General features: G+C 51.4%; 1 protein-coding gene across 1 annotated transcript in view; it reads left to right on the top strand.

Moving 5' to 3' along the window:
* The first annotated feature begins 481 nt into the window (after positions 1-481).
* Positions 482-15,280, top strand: part of SLC9A1 (solute carrier family 9 member A1) — a 49,292-nt gene continuing 34,493 nt past the window's right edge. The window contains exon 1 of the mRNA XM_058553352.1: positions 482-1,625. Within this exon, the coding sequence (XP_058409335.1) occupies positions 1,274-1,625 (352 nt within the window). The 5' untranslated portion in view covers positions 482-1,273. The remainder of the gene's footprint in view (positions 1,626-15,280) is intronic.

The following is a 15,280-nucleotide window of genomic DNA, read 5'->3' as shown; positions in this document are numbered from 1 at the left end:
CAGCTGTTTCCTCATCTGCAAAACTGGAACCATAATAGTGGTTCTCTGTGCCAGGCTCCATTCTAAACACCTTACATAGATTATCTCATTTAGTCATCACAGTATCCCTCTGATATAGGTACTCCTAGTATCTCCACTTTATAGATGAGAAAGCTATGGAACAGAGAGGTTAAGTAACTTGCTCAAGGTCACATGTTAACTAAACACATAAAATAATAATACATCCTTCACAAGATTATTGGGACGCCTTCATGAGATTGTGGATGTGGACGTGAAAACATTTTACCCATGTTCGAATCTCTGTAGATTCGGGACTTTTGCCGTCTCTGACTCTCCTTCCTCTGTCTATGCGATACTTCCTCCCCTGGGCGACAGGGGTCGCTGCGCTGCGCGGGCTCTGACAGATCCTTCTAGCCCGCTGCGCTGGCTGCTCGCTGGTGCCTATAAGTAACAGCGCCGGGCTCAGCGAGGCATCAGTCTGCCGCCACCGGGGCTGGGGCCGGGGTCAGGTCTAGATCTGGAGCTGGTCGCGGAGGAACTGAAGCTGGGCCGGGGCGGAGCGGAGCGCCGCGCCGGGGCCGCAAGGAGGGGCGTGTTGTTGCTGGCCCACCGCGAGCCGCCCCCAGCCCGCGCCGAGGCGCCCTCCCGCCAGGCCGCCTGCCTCCGCCTTCCACCTCCCTCCGTTTCCCCGGAATCTCAGCCCGGCGCGCCTGCATCCCGGCCGTTCTCTGGGTGGGGAAGCTCCCGGCCGCTTTCCAGCTTCACTCCTTCCTCGCAGCCTGGGCTCCCAGCCCCCTCTTTTCTTTTCCTGGACAGGGTCCCACCCTCTTCGGTCCCCTTCCTTTAGCTCAGGCTCCCTGCCCCTTCCCTTAAGCCGAGTCAGCTCCTCAAGTCACTTTCCTCGGCCGAGGGTCCCAGCCTTCCCTCTTCCTTTTCCTTGCTTGGGGTTCAACCTATCCTGTCCCTTCCTCTGACCCAAGGTGCAGTCCCTTCCCCACTCCTGCTTTCTCAGGCTTCCAGACCTTTTGGTCTCCTTTTCTGGTCCTTCCTGGGTCCTTGTCCCTTTTCCCCATTTTGGAGTTCTACATCGTGAACCCAGCCTCCCTCCACCTGCAGAGGACTCCTTCCACAAAAATTCCTTTCTAAAACATGAACTTTTCCTAGAGACTACTGCAGTCTCTCTTCCCACCTGCTGACCCCTTGCAACCTATGTCCCAGGTCTTACTCTCACTTTGCTAAGGGTCAAGGCCTACTGGGCGGAGGGAGCAACACAATGCTTCTGTGGTCTGGCATCCCTGGCCTCTCTCCTCCCCGAATCTTCCCTTCGTTGTTCGTGTTGGTAGCCTTGGTGGGGCTGCTACCTGTCCTCAGGAGTCATGGCCTGCAGCCCAGCCCTACTGCCAGCACCATCCGTGGCTCAGAGCCACCACGGGAACGCTCCATTGGGGATGTCACCACCGCCCCACCAGAGCTCACCCCTGAGAGTCGCCCTGTTAACCATTCCGTCACTGAACATAGCATGAAGACTCGAAAGGCCTTTCCAGTCCTGGGCATCGACTACTCACACGTGCGTACACCCTTCGAGATCTCCCTCTGGATCCTGCTGGCCTGCCTCATGAAGATAGGTAAGTCCAGTTTGCTCCACTGCTTCCTCTGCCACCAAATTGTTGAGCTTCTTGCCTCCTCCTTACCACTTGAGGCTGCTCAGGAATAAGGATCTGGACTACCCGTGTAACGTCGGCAACCTCCATTCTGCCATCTTGGTTCTCTTCAAACTCTATCTCTGTGACTTCTATGGTCTGAGGTCCCCCCAAGATTAGAGCCAGCATTGTGCATGGGAGAAAACAGGGTTAGAGCATGGGATGCTTCTGATACGAGATACCTTCAGCAAGGCTTCCAGGCCTGGCAAGTCTCCTTTGGTTGGGCCAGACCCCGAGGGGAGCCAGGCACCAGCTGTGTGTGAGACAGAGAAGAGTGTCTTCCAGCAAGCGGCACAGTCTGCTCTGTCAGCTGCAACCAGTGCATTTCCATGCTTCGTGGGAGAGTGTCCCAGGAGGGAGTGTATTTCTACTTGGCCTGGCTAAGGAGTTTGAGTATAGTGGGGGACCTGTGTGATGGAGACCTAGAAGTGTGGTGGAACATGAGGGATCCCCATATTCTCACCTTCTTTGTCCCCAGAGTGTTATCTGTCAGTTTTGCCTGCCCAGGCTAGTCGGGAGCCCCTGAGTCAGTTTCCGGCCCAGGAATACCATCCCATATACAATTTATGGGACAGGGGGCCCTGGAAATTTCTGAAGTCTGTTTGCGGGTGGAGAGGGAGTGGAGGAAGTTGAAGTGTAGTCTAGCCCCAGCTCACCTCTGGGTTGGCACCCGACTGTGTCTCAAGGTGCTGTCTGGGCTGGCCACTCACGTTGGCCTGCCATTCAGCCAAGTGGGAGATGGACAGGTGGAGGGGCTCAGGATGTTCTGGTCTGAAGAGACTTTGAAATGTTCTTTTTGGGAGAAGGAAACAGAAAAGTCATTCTCTTCCAGAAGGTTGGTCTCCCTGCTAGGCCTGACTACTTTTCTGCAGGGTGATTGATGGAGCTCCCCTGAGTCTGCATAGCCCAGAAGTCCCTGGAAGTGTGTCCAGGGGGGCTTTGAAAGCTGCCTTAGCTTTTTTTACCCCTGGTTTGATGTGGAAGGCATGAGGGCCTGAGACTCTGCTGGTTTGGATTTGGGGAGTTTGTGACTCCTGGCAGGAAGCCTTGTAGCTTGCCCAAGGACATGCAGGAGCTGGCAATGCCAGGCTGGTGTGAGGCAGGCTCTGGGACATGCTGCAGGAGTCCACTCTGTTTTGACAGATCCAGAAGCTGGCTTCCTGGTGCGGGGCTTTAGTGCTGTGACAGTAGCAGGGCCTGTACATGGAACTGGGCCATCAGTACCTATACCCTGATGGCAGCCAGCTTCCTGGAAAAAATCAGGGACTGGGCAAGGGAGCCATGTGTACTGATTCTGACAAATACATGACCTTGAACAAGCTGGGGCCTTTTCCTGAAGGTCTCGTGCACCAGTGAAACTGGCAAGACTCTCTAAATTTGACCATTTCAATTGAGTCATGAAACTTGTATCTTAATTTGTTGTAAGAAACTGAAGTGACTGTGATGTGTCATTTGCCTGTGTGAGACCAGGAGGAGACCTCACAAGCACTGTCTATGGTTTGCTGTCCTCTCTCCAACCACATCTGGCGTTGTGTTAGGGTCTTGGGGCTGGTACCCACACTGCAGGTCTCAGTGCCTCCTGGTGGGATGACAGCATGACCAAAAAGTTCCTACTCTGGGCAGTCAGGAGTTTGTCCCTGCAGGCCTGATATCTCTAGTTCTAACGGGGTCAGACTTGGCCTGCTTTGTCTGTACCAGAACCTGTGCCAGGGACCCTGGGCAGCTGGAGAACAGGGATGGTGCCATGGCAAGGGTACCAGTCTGGAAGTTAGGAAGCTCCCACCTCCCTCTATGACCTTGGGGCAGTCATGTGTCTCCATCTGTCACTTGATCTGTGTGGCCCCTTCCAGGTGTGACATTTCTGCCGTTCCATTGACTTGGGTAATCCGGACAAGTCATTCAGCCTCGGGCCTCAGTTTTTCCCATCGTAAAATGAGGAGGCTGGATATGATCTCTGAGGGCCTTTGCAGCTCCATAAATCTGTATCTCTGGCTTGGAAGGGCATTTTTCTGCCTCTGAAAACAGGGGAGCCCTAGCATCTGGCCATCCTGGGGAATAGAGTAAAGAGAAAGGTGGCCTGAAGATCTCAAGGGTCCCTGTTCAGGTGGCAAAAGGGAAAGCCCATTTTTTCTTTTACTTTTGCAGTGTAGAATTGAAGTTAATGAGGGTTCCACCACTCTGCCACTTATCCTCTCTGAGCCTCAGTGTCCTTGTGTATAAAGTGGAGGAAATAATAGTATCTAGCTATAGTGTTGTTGATGTGACAATGACATAAGTTAATGCACATAAAGCTGACTTTGTACCTAAGAAGCATTCAATGAGTGGCAGCTGCCCCTGTTGGTATTTTAACCACCTAAGGCAAATGCATTCCTACCCCAGCCTCCTACAGTCTTCCTCTGAGGCTGGAGAATTACAACTCTCAACCGAGGCTGCCACGGGGTGTCCTTCCTTAAGGTTTCAGGGTTTTGGGTGTGTCTTACTGACTTTGTTCTTCCTTTCACTTAAGCTGCCTTCAGAGCTGGTCCTGGGGGGAGGGGAGATGGCACCAGCTGACTTAGGGCATAGGAATGGGGGGCTGAGGCCGTGCTCCCTCTGCACAGTCAGATACCCAGGAACCTGGGAGTTCAGTTTGAGGTCTTTCCTATTCTCTCTCCTGTGCCCCAGTGTGGGTTGGAGCTGTGTTGAAGCCCTCATTCTGTCATCTGTGCAGCTGCTTCCCTTGCAAGGTACCCCTCCTTTAAAAATAGAAAGTGCTGGGTGCAAAGAATTAGGATCTCATTCTTATCCTAATCATTGAGCAGAGCTTCAGGTAGACACTGTCAGAGATGAGTGTGGGAGGGGTGGGGTTAGAATTGAAGTTCTAGAGTAGATGTTTCTGGGTTCTCTTCTAACTGACTCAGTGGATGACATTAGGTAAGTCACTTCCCTTCCCTGGGCCTTTTTGCTCTGACAGTTAGGGATTCTTGCCTTTTCCTTGGTGGGGAGGGGCTAGTGGCGTGGGCAGGTCGGACTATTGAGAGAACTGTGAGAGTCATCCCAAGCCTTGGGTTAGATCCGTTCTCCACCCCTACCCCACCTTGTGATCTGGACCCTGCATGAATTTTGTTTTGTCCTCAGTTCACCGGACTCCTAGTCCAGTGCTGGTTCCAAAGGAGAGCCTCACTGTAACCCAGCTCACCATTGGCACCTCCTGCCTTTGTTTGCAACACAAACAAATCCCTGCCCCGGAACTCCTGGCAGAGGCCCAGGGGCCCATAAAGCAGGTATTCTTCTTGTCTCCTGATCAGAGACAAAAAAGCCTTCCTTTGTCCCTTTACATCTTATAGCTTTTTTCAGTTTTGGTCTTTGCAAGGCATATCCTGCCATTTCCTCCTTAGGACAAGTCTGTGACTTGGGGAGATGGGGGTCATTATTGCGCACTTCACATGTGTGGATATCAGGTCCAGCAACTGGTTTCCTGTAAAAATAAGACTAGAACTTACCTCTGCCACTTTTCAGAAGGAGAGAGGAACAACTTAAAGGTCACCTTGAAACTGTCTCAGGAAGCCCAGATGGGAGTCTCTAAAAAGAAAGAGGTGACCTTTTTCTCTTTGGGGAAACAACTGACTGACTGCAGGACAGAGTGGGGGGAGGTCGCCTGGGAACTGGGTGGAAGGCTGAAGGTAGGACGTGTGTCCAGAAGCGCCAGGGCACTTTGAGGGCCTGGGCTCCTGGTATTGCCTGGACTTCATTCAGCTGAACACCCACAAGGCACGCCTTTCCTCTCGTTCTTGCCACGCGCCTCTAGCTCTGGTGGAAAGGAAAGACCGGGTCACAAAGGCTGGGCTCTGCCCCTCAGTACCTGGTGACCGTGGGCCAGGCACCTCATTTCTCCGCACCTGACTTGCATCATTGGTGAGGTGAAGACACCATCTCTGCCTTCTAGGACGGATGTAAGGATGAAACATGGGCATGCCCAGCACAGTGCCCGGCTCACTGCGGTAGCTCTCGGGGCCCGTTTAGATTCCTCCCTCTTTGGGCCGTCTTCCCAGCCCACTGTAGCCCACAGCAGTCGCTTTCACTTCTCCCCGGAACCCGTTTCCCTTATTGTTTATCCACAACTTTGGCATGAGGCCTAGCCTGCCCTGTGACATCTCTTCTGTTGTGTGTGTGTGTGTTTTAATAAGAATTACCATTTATTGAGTATCTACAGAAGAGTGTCAGGCACTTTATAAAAGTAATCTCATTTAATACCTACTAAAATCATATGAGATAAAGGCTATCTCTGTTTCACAGTTGAGGAAGCAGCTCGTAGAAGTTATCTTCTGTGACGTTGAATTGCTATTTATTTCTGTTTGAGTCTTGGCATAGCCTCCTCTAGGGGTGCACCTGCATCTCCCGCCCCCCACAGTCCCCTTGGCAGATGCACGAGGCCCTGACTGAGTAGGTTCCCAGCTCACTGCACGTGCACTCGGGCATTTCAGGACTCCCTCTGGGAGCTGGGCAGATGTCAACAGTGGGAGCTGTCTCTGTGCCCTGAGAAAGCTATAGGAGTTCCGTGCCTGGCTTTGGGCCTATCCTCTGTCCCTGTGAGTCGCATGGGTGCAACTGAATCCCACAGTCAGACACAAGGGTGTCCTCTGGTTGTGACTGTGCCTGCCATCTCTTTGCTGGTGCCCTCTCGGTGGTCTGACCAGGCTTGCTTTTTCCCTGCTTGGGCAGGGGAGTGCAAGTTAAAGGGTGGTTGCCTTTAGCCAACAGGGGGTGGCTAACCTTTTGAGTGTGATCCCCTGTCTCTGGGCAGAAAGGGTGCTGGGCTGCTTTTGGTTACCCTCAGGGCCCAGTAGGATCCCTGGAGAGGCAGCCTCTGTGCTGGGAGCAGGTGGCACAATTTTCTTTAGCCCTATAAGGCAGGCAGAGTTCAGTAGTAATTCTCATTAGTACTGTCATTTGTTTCCAAAGCACTTGCATATACCGTGTTTAATTCTGATCGTCTCAATGGTCCTGTGCGTTAGAATAGCAGGTGGTATTAATGTACTCATTTTACATCTAAGGAATCTGAGGTCACATAGCAACTAAGTGGCAAAGGACACAATCCCTGGACTTCTAACCCAAGGCCCCATCCTCTTTCCTACCTGGCTGACATGTCAAGTCATTGGGAAGATCAAGGAGGACCAGAGATCCCAAGGGGCTTTGACAAGAGTAAATGACCAGGCACATCCACATTGGTGACCTGGATGGTTGTCAGGAGGGACACCAGTTCCTCCTGTAGGAGGGGAAGGCTGAAGGAGCAGGGTGATCTGGGGTGGTCTGGAGCCCAGGCCAGCTCAGCTCCGAGTTCTTATCAACCCCTCCAGCACATCTGTATTTTTATGAGGAGTGTGAGGGCTGAACTCAGCCTTGGGACCTGTCATTCTCAGAGCTGTTGTCTGGGGAGCAGCAAACCTTTGAAATGGAGGCCTTTTCCTTTCCCTTGAAGTGTTGTAGGCCCTCGGGGAGGAGAAAGGAGAGGCAGAGAAGTGAATTACAACAGAAGACATGCTGGATGGGCAGGAGTGGGAAAGTCAAGAGACCTGAGCGCTGGTCTTAGCTCTTTGCTTAGCTGTGTGACTTTAGGCAAGACACAACCTCTCTGAGCCCCTGTTTCCTAATTTGTAAGTTTTGTTAAATATTAGCTGCCACTCATTGAGCTCCTATTTCAGAAGCTGTGTCAGGTACTTGCACAGCTGGAAAACATTGGGTTTAGGCCCAGGTCTGTCTGACTTTGGAGCCCATGTTCTTTTCATCATCATGCCCTGACTCTCTTTCAGTTCAGAAGTTTTATTTTTCCCGTAATCATTTTGAACAGGGAAGGGTTTAAAGGTTTTAGTATTTCAAGTCTTGGCTGCTCTCTGTGGATTGTTTCTTGGGTTTAGGGGAAAAACCGTGACCCCCTCCAAGTGCCGCTGTGAAGCAAATAGCCCTTCTCAGAAGTGGAGGCATTCAGAACATAGGAGGGGCAGGGGACTGCAGCTGAGGGCCCCAGGCTTCCTGTGGGAATGCCGCCTGTGCACAGCTGGTGAGTCTCCTCCCTGCTCCCTCCTCCTGTAACCCCCGACCTGCCCCTTTTCCTTCCGTGGTGGGGAGAGAAGGCTCACTCAGCAGAGCCAGGACCTGGGTTATTCCTGAGTCATCCATCGCCTGTGTGGGCCTCATTTTGCAGCACTCACTCCCCCTGCAAATGTCTGAGTCAGACGTGTCTCCCCAAGGTTGTCTGCACACACTGCACCGGGCCAAACTGTCTCTTTAGATGCCGATAAACATCAACCGATACTTTAAGGCAGCCCGTGATTATATGTGGGTATTTTTAATCTTATGGGCTAATCTAATTTTAACTGCACTAAATTTTGGGTTGGGCCAGGATCGGTGGGCTGCCCCCGTTCCCTGGGATCATGCTGACTTCATTTCCTTCCCCCTTAAAGCTCATCCAAATCCAACATGTGGGGCCAGTTTTGGGGTCTGTTAGGCCAGACCTGACCCCTGAGTTCTTATGCTGACTTGCTGAGAAACTGGAGTTTCCCAAATTACCCCAGCAAGCTCTTTTCTGAAAAGCTATGTCCTTAAGTAGCTCTGGGTGAGGTTCAGGATGAGTCCTGTTCCTTCCCAGGCCCCATTCCCGGTCCCTTGAGGGACACTTCCTCCCTAGACTGGCCCTTCCACAGTGCTCAGCCGGTTTGAGACTAGGCCACTGAAGGTGGAGAAATGACATCACAACTGTGTGTCAGGCAAAGCCCACAAGCTCACCAAAAGAATAAACAGCTAACACTTACATAGTACTTGCCGTGTGCCAGGCAAAGCTGACAAAGGCTGTGTCTTTGTGCTGGGCAGCCAGGACTGAGAGGAGCTAATTAATTCGTCTGTTCAAGTTGGGGTTGAAGAGGCAGGTCAGCTGAAATCAGCCATCAGGCATTTAGCCTGTGGCCAATCAGGGAACCAAGAAGAGTGAAACCCAGGGCCTGCTCATTAGGAGCTTCCAGTCTGCTTAGGAGAAAACGGTTGATCTGTGCTGAGGGCTGGGCAGACTCCTGGCAGAGGCAAAGTTCAGAGGGAACAAGCAATCCTTGGGGGCAGAGGTGGTTAGGGAAGGCTTCTCAGAGGAGGTGGAACTTGAGCCAGTCTTGAATGATGGAGAGGAATTAGATAAGCAGGCAGGACAGAGAGAGCTATTCTTAGTACAGTTGTGTGTCGCAGGCCATGGGGATATGTTGTGAGAAATGTGTTAGGCGATTTCGTCGCTGTGCAAACATCTTAGAGTGTGCTTACACAAACCTACATGGTATAGCCTCCTACACACCTGGGCTGTATGATACTAATCTTATGGGACCACCATCCATTCACTGTCATATATGCGCTCCCGAGTAGACTGGAACATCATTATGCATTGACCAGAATGTTGTTATGCGACCCCTGACTGTACACAATTTCCACGAGAATGTAAATCCCTTGAGGCCAGGGCCTTTGTTTGCTTTCTTATCTGTGCTTGTCAGAGAGTAAGGGCTCCTAGGTATTTGGGGAATGAGTGAGTGCATGTAGAGATAGAGTCCATGTGAAGCCTTTGGGGCAGACAAGAAACCAGTTTGACTGCTCAGAGAGGAGAGAGAGCAAGGGTTGGAGAGGCTGGTCCCAGACCTAATGCCAGGCCAGGGAGTTTAACAGAGCTCGGATAGTGACACAGTGGTGCTTTAAGCGTCAGCCTGTTTCTAAGTGGCGCTGCCTTGGCTGCCTCCCTCCTCCCTCAGCTTGGCTTTAATGGAGGGTCTGCAAGGGCATCCTCTCTGGGCTGGGTGGGGGCTCTCTGGTAAATCCGGATCTATTTGGTCTGCCCTCAATTTGTATAAGTAAAAGTGAGATATCAGAGCTTCCTCAAGGAGCTGCCAAGAGCCCTAATTGAATTAAGCTTTTCACGAGAAGATTCCTCAAGCCATCAACCGCACTGTGACTATGAATTAATGAGACCAGTGGCCATAAACTGTGCAAGAAGGCAATCTTGTTAATTTATAGTGGTACCTGGACAGGTTGACTTACAGCCTCTCTGTTTTTAATGCGTCTGTTGGGGGTGGACTGGGGCCAGAACCTCCTTTCTATGGCAGATTTATTTTTATAATATGAATAAATAAAACTTGTTCATGCTAAAAAACAAAACAAACAAACAGAAATAGAACCTAATGGTACAGAAGGGTATTAAGGTAAAAAGGGAAAGTTCCCTCCTCACTTTTCTGACCACCTCCACTGTCATTCTTGCTGGAGGTTACCACTCTTAACTTTCTTGTGCATCTTTTCAGAAATTTTCTATGCATACACATACACAGTGTGTGGACAGATTTAGTTTTCATAAAGCTATTTGTATAAAGGAAAAGAGCTCTAGGCTGGGAATCAGGGACCTCCGTCCTAGTCCTAGCTCTGCCTCTTTCTTGCATATTGACCTATTGTAAGTCATTTTGCCTTCCTGGGCCTTAGTTTCCCTATCTGTGGATTTCAGTTTCTTTGAAAGGCACTCCGGGACTTTCTAGTGGGAACAGCAGTCATCCCAGGGGAGCCCCTGCTCTGGTGAGGCCCTTACAACAGTATCTCCACAGCCCCATCTTTTGGGGGGATGGGCCAATGCTGTCGTGAGTCCTGGCTTCAGAGCACAGAATTCTCAAATACAGGATCATGGTCATCACCAACTCCAGCTCAGAGTTATGAGATTGAACAAATGGGTCCACAGAGAGCCAGCTCTTTTGCTGGGGAAGTAAGACAACATACAAGGGAGAAAGCACAGGTGGGAAATTGTGTGGCTCAGATTGGGATGCTGAGGGGATCAGAGAAGAGGAGGAGAGATGAAGGAAGGCTTCCTGAAGGAGGTGATCTTGAGCGGTGGGCCACATGAAGAGGAACATCATTTGGGAGGGCTTACTGTTAGAAGGAATTCTGGCTTAGGTGAGAGAATGGACTGGATAACCTGCTGTTCTTTTGGATCTGGGTTTCTAAGATTCTTCCTGAGTCCCTGATGGAGTTTAGGGGACATGCAGACCCCCTAAAATAGTCTGCAGACATTTGTATATGTGTGTTTTTATCAGAGGGAGAAGGCCCATGGTAGCCACACATTCTTGGAGGAATCTATGACCCTCTCAAAGGTTAAGAGCCCTGCCCTTTGTGCTGTGGGAGTTTGAAGAAGGGTAAAGAACTTTCCTTGGACAAAGTGGTACTTAACCCTGGGATGAGTGGGGTTTGCCTGGGGGACTGCAGAACTCCTTCTAGGCAAGGAGAATGAACCAGTCAGAATGAGTAAGCTGTGTCCTTACTGTGACAAGAGAAGGGAAAAGGACTCTGAAAGGAGAGAAAAGCTTTTCTGGATTGGGGATCAAAGCAGATGCAGCAGGCTCCTCCTGTCCTGTGCAGGCAGGGAAGGTACTAGGTGCCTTCCGCCCACTGGGTCTGCTGAGTTTCCATGGTGAGCCCAGCTCACACCCCAGGAGGTCAGTCAGGCCTCCTGCACTTTTTCTTAAAGTGGCTAGGGCCCAAACACACCTCTGGGGCTCTGTTAGGGGAAGCAGCCACCTTTGAGGTAGCAGAAGCAAGAGATTGCCTCTGAAGGGGACAGGCTTTGAGGGCGCAGTGCTAGGCAGCCCCAATTGGCCTCTGCTGTCTCCTGAACTGAGGACGTCCATCTCTTGCTCTCACTCTGTTTCTGGGAGTGAAAGTAGAGAATATTATTCTACCTCTAGAATATTAGAGGTAGAAAGAACCTTATCATCACCTGTGGAGGGCCCAAAGGGGAAATGGAGACGTTTTGATCCAGTCCTCTCATTTTCCAGTGGAGGCCCAGAGAGGGTCTGCCCAGAGCCACATATGAATTAATTGCAGAGGGAGGACTTTCCCTACTCTGTTAACTAACCCAGGCGTCTCTAGGCAGTCAGAGCTGGACCAAGAGAAGGGGCTGTGGTCTTTGGCCTGGATACAGGTATCTAAGCATTGGTAACTCTCTAGTGGGCCCTTTAAGCCTAAGGGCTGGAATGTCTATCAGAGAGCTGTTCCTGGCAGGGAAGCCATTTGGCCTTGGCTGTGCAGGTCCTTGCAGGAGAACCAAGTGCAAGGCTCCGGACCTCTGAGCCAGCCCAGAGGCTTCTGCCCTGACCCGTCAGATTCCTCAGGCCTTTGTACTCCATCACAAGCCAATGTTGAGCCTGGGTGCCATGCTTTTTATAGCATCTTTGCCATCAAACCAGGGAATGAGATCTTATCTCCTGGGTCCTGGGCCAGGGCACACAGGAATCTGGATGCTGTACCAGGTAGGCAGGATACCAGCATGAGGTGGGGGCAGCTCACCTAGCTGAGCACAGCCCCAAGACTCAGGTTACAGCTCAGTGGAGGAGGGGAACAGGCACGCTACCCCACCCTTCTGGGCCTGCCTGGCCGGTGGAATGAACAAAGATGCAGGAGAACTGCTTCTCTTAAGGAGCTCAGGGACTGGTCAGAGAAATGCGATATAGACGCAGAACAGTCAGGCAGTAGAAAGCGGGTGTGATTCAAGGTGCAGATGGAATTCTGTGAGGGCTTAGAGGAGGCAGAAAGACCTTCCCACTTGGGAGGATCAGAGAAGACTTTGTGGAGGTGACTGTTGAACCAGGCCTTGAAGGATAGGTAGGATTTAAATAAGATGCTGGAGTGAAACAGGTCTCACTGGGCACAGCCAGAAGCTTCTACTTGGGGCAGGACCTTTGGATTGCAGAGGAGTGTCCCAGAACAGTTCCCTTTGGAAATGTGGTTAGAAACACAGGCTTTGCAGCTCGACAGACCTGGGTTTAAATCTCAGCTCTGCCACTTTATAGCACTGCGACTTTGGGCAAGTCACTTCCCCTCTCTGAGTCTCAGTTTGATCAAACGCAACATGGGGTAGCACCTGGCAGGGTTGTCAGGAGGATTCAGGGAGAGTACCCTTGTAAGATGAGTGGCACAGAGTTTGGCACATTCTGAACACACAATAAATGATGGCACTTAGGAATCCCTCTAGGATCAGGAGAAAGAGAAATAGTGGCTTGTTTTTTCTCTCTGACTCCTGAAGAGTCTCCCAGCAACTGAATAATCACTCAGCAAGATTTACTGATGCCCTGCTGTGTGTCCAGTGCTGTGCAAAGCGCAGGGGTGAGGCGGCTATGGATAAATAATATTTATCCTTTTAATGGTACACCCCCTAAGGTGGGTAGAGCACTTTCCAGCATGCATCAGGAAACCTTTTGGGGAGATGCTGTTACTCTCCTTTCTACAAATAGGGAAACTGAGGCCCAGAGAGTTTAGTGACTTGCCTAGGGTCATATAGCCTGACTGTGGCATAGCCAAAGCCAGACCCAGGGCTTCCCATTACAAGTCTGATGCTATTTCTCCTACATAACAGTCATTGCACCACCTAGCTGGAGTAGCAAGACTTATCACTTGAAACATTTAATGAGCAAAGCACAATTTTGTATGACAACCTGATGTGTAGCTATGAAAGCACTAAATTTTGCGGAACAGATGATGGTTTTTAAAATAGGCCCAGCTAGGGCCGGCCCCGTGGCTTAGCGGTTAAGTGCGTGCATTCCGCTGCTGGCGGCCCAGGTTCGGATCCTGGGTGCGCACCGATGCGCCACTTCCCCGGCCATGCTGAGGCCGCGTCCCACATACAGCAACTAGAAGGATGTGCAGCTATGACATACAACTATCTACTGGGGCTTTGGGGGGAAAAAATAAATAAATAAAATCTTTAAAATAGGCCCAGCTGTGATGAGGTGCCAGGTGAACTGTGCCAATGTCAAGGACAGAAGGTTCTGCCACTTTATAACTACATCACCCTGTCTGAGCCTCAGTTTCCCCAGTCAAATGAGATAGTATCTGTAAAGCCCCGAGCACATCATAAGTGCTCCAAAATGGGAGTTGCCACTATTCCTATAGCATTAGAGGAAGAGGAGATGAGAGGAGTCTGGCAGTGGAGGATGATTTTAGGTATGTGGGCCAGAGGGCATCGGGATAGGGCTGAATGTCACTAGGACTGGGATGGGCGTACAAATGAGACTGACCTGAGCTGTCTGAGTTTTGTCTTTAGTGGGGAGAGAGGGAGACGCACACTCAGCAAACACTGATTCGTGCCTGATAAATGCTGTGCTGAATATGGAAAGATGAATAAGTATAATCCCAGTCTCATGGGAGAGGCCAACATGTAAATAGGCACTTGCAGTGCGCTGTGAAGTGCCACAGCAGGGCCCATGGAGCTGTGGGTGCACAGGAGGAGCTGGGTGGGGGGCAGATCAGGGAAAGCTTCCCAGAGCTTTGAGCTGAGCCTTGAAGGTTAAGCAGGAGTTTGCTCAGCTCGTGTGGAGGGAGGAGCTGGGGAAAGGCACAGAGATGTGAATAATGCAGAGCCATAGATAGTGCAGAGCCATTGACCTTTACTTTTGAAAGTCATTGGGGCATTCTTTACCCCCTCATCTCACTCCCAAATGTACTTCACCCACCTGCCTGACTGGACAGAGAAGCTGAGCCTCCCTGTGGGGCAGTGAGCACCAGTGAGGGGTGTTGCCACATGTAGGTAGTGAGGAGGGAGCCACCGTTGATTGAGACCTACCACGTGCCTGGCCTTGTGCCGGGGGCTCCACATAGTGCGTCATTGCCTGAGAGTCATGACAACCCCGAAGGGTGCGTTTCATGCTATCTGCCTTTGTCCAGCTTCCAGCTACCTTGGCAAAGTGAAACGGAATAATTCAGTGCACTGCCTCAAAGCCCAGAGGACTTCAGGGAGGGGAGAGAGATGTGGTTGGGGTGAGCTGGGAGCAGAGGCCTTAGTGTAGGTGCCTTCCTGAGACCCTCATAAGAGGAGGGGAGGTGGTAGATCAGCTGAGAGTCTCAGCACCAGCTGAGGCTCTGAGCAGCGGGTATGAGTGGGCACCTGAGAGGAGGCCCAGCCAGCTGGGGTGGGGTGTGTGTGTGGGATGTCTGGGTTGGGGTCAGTGAGAAATCAGATTGGGTAAGTGGGCTGGGCTGGATTCTCGAGCATCTAGAACTTCAGCCAGAGGGGTAGACTTGGCCTGGGCTTCTCAGGCTGGTGGAAGGCATGGTTCCATGGATTGAGTGCTTGCCTCCTCCCTCCATTTCCACTTCTGCTCTCCTCTCCTTGTCCAAGCCGCAAGCGTCTCTAACCCAGGTGACCCCAGTGGCCTCCCAAATGATCTCCTGCCTCCACTCCCCTCTGCCTGTAATCAGCTCTCCAAAGAGCAGCCAGAGGGATCCTTTAGAAAGGTAAACCAGAATGTGGTGTTGCCCTGCTTTTAAAAACCTTTCAATTGCTTCCTGATGAACGTAGGATAAAATCAAGGAGAGGTGTGGCCTACACCTCTCTCGACTTCACTCTCTGCTGCTCCTTCCCCTCCTCCACTCACCAGCCTTCCTGGTTCCTCAAACACATGAGCCTTGTCAGGCCTGTTCCTCCATACGGCCGGCCGCTGCACTTGCTTTCCCCAGCCTGCAAGACTACTCGTAGACCGCCTCTCTCATTCAGGCCAGGATCAAATGTCATCTCTTCAGAGAGGCCTCCCTGGCCACCCAGTCTA

This window comes from Diceros bicornis, chromosome 13, assembly GCF_020826845.1.
Source record: "Diceros bicornis minor isolate mBicDic1 chromosome 13, mDicBic1.mat.cur, whole genome shotgun sequence".
In the NCBI taxonomy this organism is placed as follows: domain Eukaryota; kingdom Metazoa; phylum Chordata; class Mammalia; order Perissodactyla; family Rhinocerotidae; genus Diceros; species Diceros bicornis.
Note: the sequence above shows the minus strand (reverse complement) of the source record. Positions and strands in the feature narration are given on the sequence as shown.